General features: G+C 39.4%; 1 protein-coding gene across 1 annotated transcript; it reads right to left on the reverse strand.

Moving 5' to 3' along the window:
* Positions 1–1,527: 1,527 nt before the first annotated feature.
* Positions 1,528–3,121, reverse strand: LOC110184923 (WD repeat-containing protein 82). The gene is made up of 2 exons (XM_020953569.2): positions 2,825–3,121; positions 1,528–2,573 (listed from the first exon to the last, which is right to left on the reverse strand). The coding sequence occupies exons 1-2, from the start codon at positions 3,077–3,079 to the stop codon at positions 1,626–1,628; spliced, it is 1,203 nt and encodes a 400-aa protein (XP_020809228.2). The 5' UTR covers positions 3,080–3,121; the 3' UTR covers positions 1,528–1,625.
* Between the last annotated feature and the right edge of the window lie 11,857 nt (positions 3,122–14,978).

Consider the following 14,978-nt stretch of genomic DNA (forward strand, 5'->3'; position numbering starts at 1 on the left):
TTATAAATAATATTATTATATATTGAAATATTTAATATATTATCAAAAACTCCCATCTCTAGTCTTTTGAGTAAGTTTGTGAACAAGTCACTCTTGTTGTTGCTTTCTGCCGGCCGATGCATGCAACCGATTGCCTCTGGAGTACATAAAATTCCTCAATAATTCCGACTTGAGCTGCAAAACAGCCAAAGTTTCCTTCAGGCTTTGTAGTTCATAAAAGACCGAAATAGAACCTCCGACAAAATTTGATTGCCCCAAAATAAGATTAGTGTTTTGGGGGCCAGCGAAATCCGCTTTTATTACCAAACGCATTAAATATTCCTGCGTCATTGGTCAGGACGTTTGGCGCATGGGAAAAGGAATTTGTGGTGCGTGGAAATGGAAATGGAAATGGAAAAAGGCAATCTGAGGAGGAGTTGAGAAAAGGACCTATGTAGACTGGGATTTGTTTTACAATTCAGTCACGCGCCATGCTCGTTTCTTTTTTTTTAGATTTCGTGCCCACCTTTTTAATTAATTTCTCCTTTCGCCGCTTTGGCGAGATGAGAAGGCCATTTATGCGCTCCAAAGGATGCTCGTTAGGAGCTCTTTTTGCCGCGCTAATGGTGATGTCCATGCAAATCAAAATGGCGACACGCCGACTTCCGTTTCCGGCGCACGCTTTGTGCTCTCTGCTGTTCTCTGCCTCTGTCTCTCTCTCTCTTTCTTTCTCTCGTTGCTTCATACGCCCCCCAAGTTAATCCTTCGTCCTGCACATTTGTCGCATGCGTTAATTTATGTTTGCCTAGTTTCAGTTTTCAACTTTTGTACTTAATTAGCATACTGAGAAGTTCTCGGCAGTGGCAGTGTTATTGTTCTTGTTTTCCTCCCCCCAGCAACACCCGAAACTACTTCAGCAGGAGTGTATTTAGTTAGTTTGTTGACTTTTCGAGTGTCTGGCAGTTGCACACTTACAGGCGCAAACTTTGATCAAACATTGAAGACTTTGGCATTTAAAGTGTACTTTAAGACGCCATGAAACCCACGGAGATTACCTGTTGAGAACTCGTTAAATACTTTTCATTTTATAATTAATATTTACTCAAATTAAGAGAAAAATAATAGGCTACTCTTCAATATTTTTTTATAGCTAGACTTTTAGCTTTTGTCAACCACAAAGGACATTTGAGATTCTTAACAGTTGCAGTTGCCTCTGGTTTTGACGAGGCATTCAAAACTTCAAGCCCATGGAAAGTTTTCCTGGGGGGCAGCCACTGAGCGAGCACCCATTCACATATTCAATTAGAGTTACAACTTCAGAAAGTTCAACGGCAATTTGTGTGCTCTATTTTGGGTGCTTTTCGGCAAAAGATTTCATTAATATTAAAAGAGAGGGAATTCTTTCTATGGCCACAGAAACTACTATAAATGAAACGCTTGTCAGTGCTTCAAGCGCACATAACATACAGAGAGGAGAGAACTTGGCCAAAGGGCAAACTTTTGCAAGTCGGTGGGTAGCCAGCTGTGCAATTTGCTGGCAGAACTTAACAATTTGTGTCTGAAAAGCATAAGGACGATTGGTCGGAAGTCGTTTCCCCCGCTGGCATAAAGGGAGTTGGCCACCTCACCGGGCTTTTTGCGGTTTCTTAATCTGATATTTCCCCCTCTTCCATCGAACTCTCACTATCCTGGAAGTTGGTGAGAGCAGCCAAGGTTTCTTCGGATCGGAGTCTCTTGGGTTTTTTAATCCAACCACTGGAGCAGAGCGCCTTTCGGAACTGCTTCACATCCACCATCGGCTTGGGCATACTCTTTGGTTGAGGCACTTTTACGGAGTAAGAATAGTCTTCGGTCTTCCAAATAGGAGTTTCCCCCGGCTGGGGCGGATCCACCCATTCGTAATTCCCTTGGGCCGAGGGCATCCAGAAGACAATTAACTGATCGCTGCTTACAAACATGGTTAGCTGGGGATTAAAACGCAGGCATCGAACCGCTCCCACATTGTTGCCCTTGAGCACGGCCACCGGGTTGCCACTGTCCGCTCGCCAGATGTGAATCCTACCCGCATCTGCGCCGGAGAGCACGAACTGCGAGTCTGGTGAGTAGGTGGCCTCCAGTAACTCCCTCTTATCGTTCGCGTAACCCGTATAGGACTGCAGGTACTTCCCATCGAAGGCATTGACACTGAAGCACCAGGATTGATCGGTACTTAGGAGCAGGCTCTTCCCATCCGGAGCGAATTGCAATTGTGTCCACTTGGCATCGCCACTGAACTGGTAGTCAAACTTCTGGCACGGCTCTACGCCCAGCATCCGCACATCATAGATCTCGATTCGCTCCGTCCCCGTACTCGTGGCGAACACCAATCCGGCGGGATCAAAGGCACACAGCGGTCTTTGAAGATCCTTAAGATGATGGGTATACGTGGTGGAACGGAAGTCCCACACATAGACCTGATCATCACGTCCGGCGCTAATGAAGACATTCTGGCTTCCTGGCTGAGAGAGCAGTAAATGAGCGAACCTAGAATGGCCACTAAAGAGGCGGACACAATGGCGGGTCTCCAGATCCAGGCATCGGATGGCGCAGTCATACTAGATGGTAAAAGGGGATAAGAAAAATTGAATATAATAATTATACTTATTAATAAAATAACTAATAAAAAAAACCTTAAATAGTTATAAATCTCAAGCACGAAACCTGTTCTTGGCTTACTTCCTTCAAAATATGTATAGAATTTCCAGAACTTTGTTACAGAAAAAAAGTTATTTTAAAAGAAGTTAAATTCCGGGAAATTCTTCAAGTCAAATTCCTCGTTTATTTGTATCCCTTTGAGAACTCTTACCTTTGAGGCAGAGTGCAGGACACGGGTGTCCTGCTGGGCGAAGCAGGCAACCTTCGGCCAGTAGTGCTGAAGGTTCACCTGACAGAGAGCCGCTTGGCGGCCACAGTCGTAAATGGTAATCTTGGAAGGATTACAGGTGAGCAAACGTCTTCCGTCGCGGGAAAAGTCCAGGGAGACGGTTAGCTCGTCAACCTCCTGGAAAACCTTTGCAACGCGAAACTGGCGCATGGCATTATCAGTTAGTTTGATAGACATCTTTATCGCTTGTGAAAATGTTCACCAAGTTAAATGTGACAATAAAAGCATTCCTTACTACCAATACTTACTAGCTTCAAATTAAGATCTTGAGAATTCAATTTCAATCTCTTAACCTTCTTGCAGTCATATCCTTGCCTCTCTGAATCACAGTTTGCTTCACATCAACTTAATTAAATCAAGGAGTAAACCGGCTGGCACGCCCATGGCCACAGCTGGAGGATGCAGTCTAATTTCCATTTCACGACCAAGTCACTGATAGTCCCTGGTTCCTCCTCATTGCGTCTCATTAGGGCCTGACTGACTGGCTGGCTGACTGGTGGGAATCGAAGGATAAAACAGTCTGCTGAGTTGGCAACGCAGCCAGCTCCGCGAGGGCCATCTCATTCCACTTGTTGACCGAATGCCAGCCACTCGTTATTTAGGCCGATTTGCGTCATTAGTGCAGCGGAAAACCCGAGAAAAGCCCACCATCCACGTTCATTTCGAATTGCAAACAAATGTTGCTTTGGCCGGAAAACCTAAAAGATGCGTCTGGGCAGCATCTGTGCAAGCAGTTTTGGCAGCAATATTCAAAGAGAATGTTAATTTTCAAGAGGGGAAAAATTAAGTTGACTTGATTATTTAAGAATATGATTTTATAGCTATGTTAAGATTAAGTGAAGTTGGCACTAGGAACTAATATTTAAAACTCTACTATGATACGCTTACCTCTTCGGAGATGAATTCACCATCAAAATGCAGATTTGTGCAGCGTCCTCGGACTTAGCACCTGGCCCGGAGATTGTGGTCCATCCATTGGTGACCCTGGAAACGCCGGTCCGGATGCGACTTGGCAGCCAGATGGCCCCAAAGGCGAATGTAATTGTAATGTAAGCGGAAATAAGCGCCGCGAGGACACGCAGTGCTCGGTGCTTGATGATGATGCGCGTTGCCCTCCCCTATCTGGCGGAGCATTTTAATTAAAATTTATAAGCCTCGGTCGGGGATTTGGCACTGAACCACAGGATGCGGATGGCTGGCAGGACCCTAGGCGGCAGCAGGAGCGCCATTCGAAGCCGTGGCGTTTTAAGCTTTTAAGTTGCGGCGGATTTGCGAGGCTACGAATCGGATTTTATGTGAAAATCAACTGAGGTGCGCATAAATTAAAAATCAGGCCGAGACCGCGGCTACAAATAAGGAAAAAAAAATACGGATGGGTTGGGATCGGAAGGCTCATTTGTAATTAATTTGCCGTATTAGCTGGCTGGCTCTCATAGCCACAGGTATTTGCATTGATCCCAGGTGAAAAACAAAAACAATAAAGGAGTACATAAAAATTACCTTGCAATTTGCGCATTTGCGGCTTTGCTTGTCGAATTAAATTAATTTTATTTAAACAGAAAACAATTTCGAATTATTATTATTATTATTAGCCATTTCAATGGCTTTTGCCATAATTGGTTTCGATCAAATGTTATTAATAATATCAATTTCTGTTTATTGATGCTGCAAAAAAATATGGCCAACAATAAATAAATGACAGCGAACCTATCCATAGCCATGGAGGCTTTAAATGCATTTACAAACAAAAAAACAATTACTATTTTAACATTTGAAAAAAGAAACAAAAAATAGCTCTGATTTCAATTTGATTAGCAAAAAAACACAAAGGTTTCATGTACAGATTTTATAGAATTATATTAACAGCTAATTATTTACAAACAAACTAGGCTTTCAATATTTTAAAAAGTATTTTTCTACTGGTAGCTATAATATTATTGAGTAAACAGTATATATTGACATTTTAAATTTGATAATATAATCATAATAACATTTTAATCCTAATGTATTCGAGCATTAACTAAACTTGAAACATATTTTAAAGTTTAGCTTATATTATATTTGTATTTCAAGTCTGTTTGTTTCATTTTAAACAACATTTTAACATTTTCATTAGCCTAATTCGAGTTTTATTTCCCCCTCGATTCCCTATTTAAAACCGAACAAACACAAATGTGTTATTAACTAAACCATTTGCATTGAATTCGACCACCTCACCGGACAATCGTCACCCATTACGGTTGCCAGGGATTAGTGTCCGGGGTGTCCTTATCAGTGGCCAGCACACACACACACAATCGGGCCAGGAGCAATGGGATGGAGCTGCAAACTCTGGTGGCTATTAATTGCCGCCTTTCGATTATCCTCGGATGCTCTCAGCTCTCTGTGTGCGACAAATATCCATTTGGCTGCCGGCCAGATATCCCTGGTCATCCAGTTAGGATTTCTGTCTGTGTTTGCAAAGCACTGTTTATTGATATTTTATGCGCCGTTCGGTGCTGCAATTGCTCTAATTGCAATTTTAGGCACGTTCCCGGGCCATTTGCATAACACGAATTCGCCATTTAATTGTTCAAAGCCTGGGTGGCAAAAAATAGATTCAAATTTTCGGCACATGTCATCGAACGTGAGCTGCTGGCAGAGAGATGGCACAACCAAAAAAATTCGAATTATAAATCTTTTGTGGATTGCATCATGTAGGGCTAAAATTGAGGGCCACGCCAATGGATTTTTGCTGTTATGCCAAAGTGCAATTTGCTGTCATGTTTTGTATGAATTCCTTAAAAGAGCATAAATTTCACATGCCCATGGAATGTTGGCAGAGTCGGCGGGGTCAAAGTGACAAGTTTATTAAGGATCCAAGAGCGTCGTCTCACTCGACTTGGTCCAGGATTAAGTGTCAAAATGGCAGTACCATAGCTAAAAATTTGGGCAAATTTTTCAATCACATTGGGTGTGGGTGTCAGTAAATCCTGGGAACTGTGCGTTTGTCAAGCAGACAGCTCCTCTGGAGCAGGATCACGGACAACAACAATTGCAGTTCACAAGCCAGGAGGCGAAGTGAGTCGAAACCAAAGCCAAAGTTCAAACACAATTTCTCAAATATGCACAGGCATGTGCCGAAATGTATGTGTATTTGATGGTGTTTTTAGAAGTGCACTGGAAATAATGTTGATATAACTTCAATATATTTAAAATTGCGATTTATGAAAGCTAAATTTCAAGCTTACAGATTTTAAATTGCTTAAATTAAAATATTGTAAAACAAGAAAGGAAACTTAACATAACTAACTTAACTTATCTAACTTATGATAGTCGCATAATTTAAATTTATCGATGTATTTAATTAGGAAAACTGTCATATATTAGTTTTTACAAAATTAATTAAATTGCACACTCAATTTAAATTTAAAAAAAATTAAATTTTTTGTCCATTTTTTTTCAAGATTTAACGATGTAACCTTATCAAAAAACGGGAAATTTGTGAAAAATTTATTTTTTCTTTAGAAAATAGCTAGAATGAATCGTCTATCGATGCTGATCAAGAATATATATGATTTATAGGGTCGATAATGACTTCTTCACTTTCTTTTAAGCTTCTGACTGAAGTTGCAAAACAATTTTTTATTGGTATTAACTATATTTTTATATGACATTTTTTCGACAAATCAAAATTTAAAAAACTTATAACTAAGCCAAAAAAGCATCAATTTCAATTCGGAAAGCGTTGGTATGTTAATTTTTAGCAGGCCAATAAAACTGCATACTCCATTTAAAAAGTGCATTTTTGGAAATTTTAACAATGTTACCTCTTTCCTTTTTTTCAAAAAATGGGACATTTTTGAAAAAAAAAAAATTTTGTCCAGATATTGCTGGGAAGTTTCGCCTGTTGATGCTGATCAAGAATAGATATGATTTATATGGTCGAAAATGACTCCTTCACTGCATTACCTATGACTATAATTTTAATACCCTATAAGGTATAAAAACGATCTAAAAACATCATTAGGTTTACCAAGAAAACTCTTTTTAGATTTGTTTTAATTAAGTGATTAAATAATTTATGAATTAATCAAATGAATCAAGTAACACATAAGTATAATGAATACTTTTTTAAATGTGTTCTCTTATCTTTTCTTAAAAACCCTGTAAAAACCACCCAATTTCTCCCACTGTAATCCCCATTCCTTGCTCTACTTTGCATGCATTTGTGCCCGTCCGAGTGCGTTCCTCATGCGTGGCTCAGCAGCTGCCTTGCACCTCTGGAATTGAATGGTCCACGGCCACGCCCTTGCAAGCCGTAAAAGAAGATAAATGGCAGAAGTGAGCCATATCAGGCACAGTCAGCAGCCAGCAGGCCAGCAGCAGCAGCAGAAGCTCTAACTGCTTTGCATTTGGCCTGCAGGCCACCGGGTAATACATAGAGCAACCGGCACAATTTGCCATCTTGAGGCTGCAGACGTCAGCCATCGTCAAAGGGAAGCCTCTCTCAGTGGCAGCTTCAGTCCGACCTCTCCGATTCCCTGGTCAGCTCTGCATTTGATTAAAAGCGGATAGCCGCCTCTGATGAATTGCACATGTGACAGTGGCTCTTTTCCGCACATGCAAAGTCAAGGCAGACGCTGCGTATACGTAATACGTATGCGTGCTTTCCAATTTTCACGACACACACACACACACACACTCCACACCATCTCACCTTCGTCTTTCACAATCTCAATGGGCATGAAGAGATGGGAGATGAAAAAAATTTAATTTAATATTCATATGACTGTAAAATGCTACAAAAGTCGCAAAAAATGAAATGGACAGAAAATGCTCGTTAAAAAAAGGTACAAAAAAATAACAGGAGCATATAACTGCGAATGTATGAAATAAAATGGAAAGTAAAGTTGGGACACGCTTGTCTCAGAGCGAAAAGAAAATACGCTTGTGGTTTTATTTTTTATATATAGAAGGGAAAAGTAAGTGCAGCAAATAAATAAGTCAATTTAAGAATTTTTGTAAGTTTTGTGTAACTTTTTATTAGGCTAATTTTTGTTATACCAATTTTTTAACTTCTCTTAACAAAACAGTATTAAAATGACTTCAAAATGGTCTTCTTAATATATAAAGAAAATATATATTGTAATACTATTACGGAATTGCAAAGGAAATCTCTCTCCAGGACATAGTTTTTTCCATTTTATAGAGTAATACACTACACCGTTGGGCAGTTAAAATACTTGCCGTAAGATCTGTCCTCCAGAAATATGACACTGAGCTCCGTGGCCGGTGGCCTTTTTGGGTGAGGGGGCTGGCAACCGGATTCCGCCACCAGAGCGTCATACAAAGTAAACACCGAACTGGGCTCTGACAGTGGGCATGAAAATTTATTACCTTCACCCTGGAATTCCGTACACCCGGGATCCCAGACTCCGGCAGTACTGCCAGGCGTTGGAGTTCCGAATCCGTGGCGCATTAAATTTCGGTGGCACGGCGATGTCTGCCATGCAACTTGGCGTTTCGTGGCCCTGACAAAAGTTGGAAATGTTGGCCATGGCCAGCTCTACATGCGGGTAAAGAATTGCGGACGCAAATGAAAATACTATACAGGGGAATAAATTGCAAAACAAGGAAGAGCTGTGAAGGACCGCCTTGCTATATATGTGTCCAGTTGTTCGAAAGATATATATATTTTAATATGCATAAATTGTGCACTTATTTTATTGAATTTTATTTTTTTTTTAAACCCCACTAGCCACTAAGGCAGTATTTCAGTTCAGTTTCAAAGACACCGGTGAATACACTTTACTACTAATATAAACCTATTATTCAATTTTTTAACAAATACTTTAAAGTTATAAGATATAAACCGCTATTAAAAAATGAATTATTATTACCCCACCTCTGCAGAAATTTATAATCTTAAATGACATTAAAGATGACATTAAGATTTATTCAATTCTTTTACTTATACAAACTTTTTTTATTTATATGGCTTAGAATACCTTTAAGAATTGCCAGTTCTTTTGTATTCATATAAATCGAATATAACCCTGCTGTATACATTTTATATGGTAACACCGGCTACATATTTATGATTTTATTTCGCGAAAAGCTGGAAATGAAAAAACCGGAGCTCAAAAAAAGTTAAGAAGTAAAGCGGCTTGTGCCTTCAGTGCAGACAACGAATTTAATTCTGGCCCAGAGTTGTTATTTGTTATTTTTGTTGTCAGGATATCCTGACAGTTGCCACACCAACTCACCAACTGTGTGTGTATGTGTGTGCGTTTAAGGGTGTGAGTATGACAGCTTCCTCCGCGAAGCCGTTGACAGTTGTCAATGTTATTAGCGATATTAAGGAAGCACCAGAATGTGCATGTGACAAGCAGCAACTCACGCACAAAGTTGTATGTCACTGACATCAAGGATTTTTAATTTCCTTGGTCAATTTAATATGTGGTAAGAAAGGAGAAGGATTTAAATATTAATTCTTCAAGGATTTATTATTATATAAATACCAATTCAGGTTTACATCCCTGTCTAGAATGATTAACCTTACAATTTATAAGAGCAAACAGTTAATCAAGACATTGGAAGATTCCTATCCCCCCATAATCCACTCTAATTGAGTTCCTTAGGTTGTCCAGTGGCATGTATTTTTTGTTTTATTTAAGCAATATCTGGTATCTTGATTCTCTAAAAGTCAAACAGCATTTCCGTTATCTACGACTTCCCAAGGACCACAAAACTTCATCTATGCTCCCTAAGCAGGATATATCCCACGCCATTGACTGCACACGTATTTGCTGATTGCGAAACAAATATTGACAAGGCCGTAGAGGGCAAGGGACATTCTCAGCCTTTTTTCTTAGCTTCTCTCACTTTCATTGTTGGCCATTTAGCTATAGAACATACATATATAACAGTGGCTATAAAAATAATTAACGTTATTTGTTAATATGTTAAATGATTTAATAATATCCCAAGTCTCAAAAATAGATACTTTAATACTTTACACCTTGCAATCTCACTTACAATTTTTAATATGGAAAAACTTTTATAAATTTAATGTTAATTTTACTAGTATTCAGAAAAAATCTAGTTAGTTTTAAAGTAAACAACGATGACTTGCACATTTGAACATATGGAGGAGTTGGCCGGTTATCGGGGCTTCATTCCAGAGATGTTAGAACCAGTTGGGAATTATATGTGCAAGTGTGCGAGATTTTTTGGCACACTTTTAAGAACTATTTAGCCATGGTTTTACGTGGGGATTTTTATGGTTTTTATTAAAAAAACAAGATTTAAATTAAGTAAATCATGTAAAAACATCCTCAATTTGAGGAAAATAGAAAACAATATCCCTTAAAAATTAATTTATTCATGGAATCATATTCTAAATTCTATAACTATTTTTTAGGTTAAGGAATGTTTTTTTTAAATATAGAAAAATGTATTTTTGATTGAATTTATATATATCATTTTAATGATTTTAAAGAATTTTCCTTAGTGAATTGGCAGCACTGCTGACCGTCCACAGGGAGCTTCTCTTCTCTTATATTTTTTCTCCTCTTTTGGTCTGCCATATCATGTTCCATGTTGACGCACTAGCACAAAAGCTGAAATTATATTTAAAAGTTCTCCTTCTCTCTTCTCTTTCGACTGTCTCTCTATGGCTATTTTTTTTTCGGACTTTCTTGGCTTGCGGATGGCATGTTATTTACTTTTGTGGTCATTGTGCGCTCGCCTCCTAGGAGCCCCCAAAAGCCCCAAAGTTATAATTCTTTAAGTTTTTATCTGCCACACACATACACACACAGGGACACACACACCCGGATACAGATGGGGAAAAGCGGAACAGAGGGTCATCTGCCTGTCTGGCTGGCTGACTGCTCAACTGGGCGTATACGTAATATTCTGACTATAGGAACTTAATGGGGGTGCCGCCACTTTATCCGTAATTTTTGCATATTAATGATTTATGATGTCGAGGGGGAGAAAGCTAACGAATTATCAAAAACAGCAGAAGGAAGGCGGGGTGGTACGACCCGAAAGTCGCTGTCTATTTTCATTTAGAATTCGCTTAATTTTCATTTGCCTTCCTAATGAAAATGTTGGACAGCACAGCACAGCACAGTCGCCACGGGAAAAGTGAAAATTCAGCTGAACCAAAGCCGCTTGACTCTTTGGGCCACTTTCAATTTTAATTAAGAGCCAAGGCAAGTCGTGCCCTGCCCTGGCGAGCCTTTAACTTCGTGGCCATTCGCTACGGTTTTGTTCTGGCTGGCTGGTTGCTTACTTTTAGGCGATTTATGGGCAAACAGCAAATTTGTTAGGCTAATGATGCTATTTTTCCTGTCCAAATTACCTGACCAGGCCCAAAGGGGCGGCAACGGATGATCCGCCCTCAGTGCTCTCCCCCAGAAATACACAAATAAAATCGGCACAAAACAAGGAGAAGGCAAAATTTACCATCGATGCCTAAAGTCATGTGTGTAATTTATAAGGACAAATTGACCAGAGATGCTGTAATTGAACTAGTTCGTTGATAAATAAGTTAAGTATTAGTTTAAAAACATTATAATATTCCTTGTAAATATTTTGATATTTTCTAAAACAATTAATAAATAAATAAGATAAACACATGCTAACAACCTAAGATAACTGAACTATTCTTAGACCTGATTTTATTTAATAAAAGCCTGGAAAATGTTTCCCATCCGAACCCAGCTAACATTATATCCCCTATCTATAATTGAACAAATTTTCCTCTGCTTTCTTCAGGTTTTCTTTTTGTAGATACCATCTCTAACATCAACTATTGACATTATGGCCCACCGCTTGTCCAGCAAGTTGTGCCAACTCAGCAGAAATATTTACTGTGGCTTACCGAGAAATAAGTACCTGCCATAAAGCCAAAAGATACTTAACCTGAGCTGTTCTTTATCCACAATTTCGCAGCAAAACAGGAAACAGCAAAAGCTGACTAGTAAAGCTACTCTTTGATGGCCCAGAACTTGGCCGAATTTCCATTTAATTAGCGTTCACGTTTGTCAGGATAAATCAGGGTAAGGCAAACCGATGGAGATGCTGTGAGAGCAAACCGAAGTCTATTAAGCAGGGCAAAGCCAAAATGGCAACAGAGCGCTGCGATTTAATGCCAATAAACCGCGTAAGGCACATCCCAAGTACTTCTGTAACAGAGCTAACCAGCCTGAACCCGGAACCCAAACCCGGAACCGGACCCCATTTATCCCCAGTCTCAATCTGAAAGCCCCAGGACTTTCAACAATGCCCCAAGGGGCCAGGGGACACGTGGGGAGAAGAAACGAGTAATCTACCAACTGAATGTGCAACATGCCAATGCACATGATGTGTTTAATGGTTAAATTGTTGCTAATTCCATTAGCCGTTTGCTGGCCTGCATTTTACCCCTCCTCTGTGGGAATGCACAGGGAGAAAATAATTAACTCTTTGGCTCAAAAGTAATTAAATTCAAATTAAAATTAATTACCAAGAAAAACACTTTCCAAGAAATGTTAAAGAAAATTCTCCTATACAACTTATAAATTCTTCTCTATACTTTCGATCGATGTGCGCTTTTCTCTCTGTGTATTGTGTGTATGTGTGTGAGGATCTGTTTGCAACGTTGTGTGGGTGTCCATGTAGGTGTGTTTGTTGTTGTATTTGTGGCCAAAGTGTTGCAATGCCGGCAGCATCCAACGAACCAAAGAGAAGGCCAGACCAGATTCGAAAGACGACCCGCTGGCAAATGGAACGTGCACAAATTAATGTTAGGTTGACGCAATGTTGGCAAGGCTCGAGTACCGTGACCTGTCCCCTTCCCCCACCTCTTCCCCCTGTGGAAGCTTCCCCCAGCTTTCCCTGCTTATCCACACCATCATCCCATATACAGTACAACCTCTCTCACTCCCGCTTCAAATTTGGCACATTGTTTGCCACCAGAGTGTGCAGATTTGTCAAACGTGTTTCGGGGGGTGTTGTGTGTGCTGGGCACCAGAGCTGATTGGAAATGCCATAGATTTCGAGCCACTCACACAACGACCAGAGGCAAGCCTTTTACCACGGGACACACCATTTACGGCCGGAAGAAATTAGCCTACTAAAGTTTCCATCAAACATCCCCAAAGTTGCAATTCAATGGGTGAAGCCTAAGAGCAAGGCATTTCTGGGTTCTTTGCTCATTAAGAGGATTTTAAAGTCACAAAGTTCGGGAAATGTAGAAAATTTGATAATATTATTGTTGAATTTTTTACATATTTTATATTTTATTAATGAGCATTTTTATTGGCGAATAAATATAATATATCTTTTGAAAATGTTTCCCATTTTGGCCTCCATATTTTACCAGGATTATGGGAACTTAAGGAACTTAGTTTATATGATAATTTCTAATCCAAATCTAATGTTATAACTTGGCCAAAAAATCACTGATTTCAGATCGGATAGATTTTCTATGCTTGTTTTTGTTCTGTTAAAAAATCTGCATATTGAGCTTACAAATTTTAAAAATTTACATTTTTTTTGTAAAAATTTTCGAAAATTTTGAAAAATTTTTTTCAATTTTTTTTCCTTTGGACTAAGCTAGAACGGCTCAGCTGTTGATGCTGATCAGGAATATATATGCTTTATAGGGTCGGAAATAGCTCCTTCAGCATGTTACAAGCTTCTAACTAAAATTATGCAACTTTTTCAAGGGTATAGAGAGCTGGTTTCACTTTCTATCATAAAATAAAGAATACCCTACACTTATGGAAAAATTTAAACAAGGCCTTGAGCTATAAAACAAAACTCGAAGTTTTCCAATCGCTTCATGCAATATTTTAAGCTCAAATGAGAAATTTAATCAAATAATTTATAGCAGTTAAAAAATAAGATATTACGTATACGCACTGGTGTAAATAGTATTTGATCATAACTCAGCCAAAAAAGCAGTAATTTCAGTTCGGAAAACAGTTCTGTGTTAGTTTTTATTGGGTTAATAAATCGGCATACTCAATTCAAAATGTAAAAAAAATAAATTTTTTCCCCCAAGTTTTTACAATTTTACCAATGTAATCGCTTATAAAATTTTTTAAATTTTGAAAAAATTAAATTTTATCCGGGCATAGTTAGATCGATTCGGCTGATGCTGATCAAGAATATATATGCTTTATAGGGTCGGAAATAAGTCCTTCAATGCGTTTTAAGTTTCTGACTGAAAGTTTATACAAATACAACAAATAGGTTTACTTAATAGGATACTAAATACTTAACTGAAATCATTATCCTTAATTAAGGACAAAGCCCTGCCAAAGCAAAACTCTTTTACCCTTCCATAATAACCACTCAAAATTGTTGATTATTCACACTAAACCTCGACAGTGGTGGAGGCAACCTATAAAATCCGTTTGATGGATTTAAAATTTCTGCATCAAAGATTTTTCGCACTTGGCCCCCTCCGCCACAACGTTGCCCTCTTTCCAACGAAATTAAATGTTTTGCTGGCGAATGAGTTAACCCCAAAAAGCAAAACCCCTAAAACGGCGAGCACATTAAATTTGTTTAGTATGTGCACTAAAGTAAACGCGACAGGGCATCAAGCCGCACAAATGGTTATGGTATCCCAAGTTGGGGATTCCACCTGCCACTCCCAACCAGTTCCCAGTCCGTGGATGTGGCTGCGTCTCTATGCCCTCCGCTTCATTCAGTTAACGCGTCGCAGTGGCGTAGTTGGCACTTTTCTATTTATTTGCCCATTAACGCTCATTTGCGGTTATCAGGTAAATTGGATAAAAGCCAACGTAGCATGAAGCCGGGCAAGCGCCAAGCTCTGCCTGTGCCGGTGCCTGTGCCTCTGCCACTGCCTGTGCCTGCTCCAGTGGAAATCCTGTGGAAAGTCCTATTTTCCCCCAGCCAGCCTGCCCCTGGGCTCACACCCATTTTTACCATTCCGCTTGCTTATCTTCGAGCGTTGTTGCAACATGAAATGAAAGCTTTGCCTTTGGCTTTGACTTTGCCCCAGGCCACACTGTGGAAAAATTGAAAAGGACATACATTTTTTTCCAGGGATTTATTACCAGAGGCAAAG

Source organism: Drosophila serrata, unplaced genomic scaffold (assembly GCF_035046125.1).
Source record: "Drosophila serrata isolate PLE 108 unplaced genomic scaffold, ASM3504612v1 contig_275, whole genome shotgun sequence".
NCBI lineage: Eukaryota > Metazoa > Arthropoda > Insecta > Diptera > Drosophilidae > Drosophila > Drosophila serrata.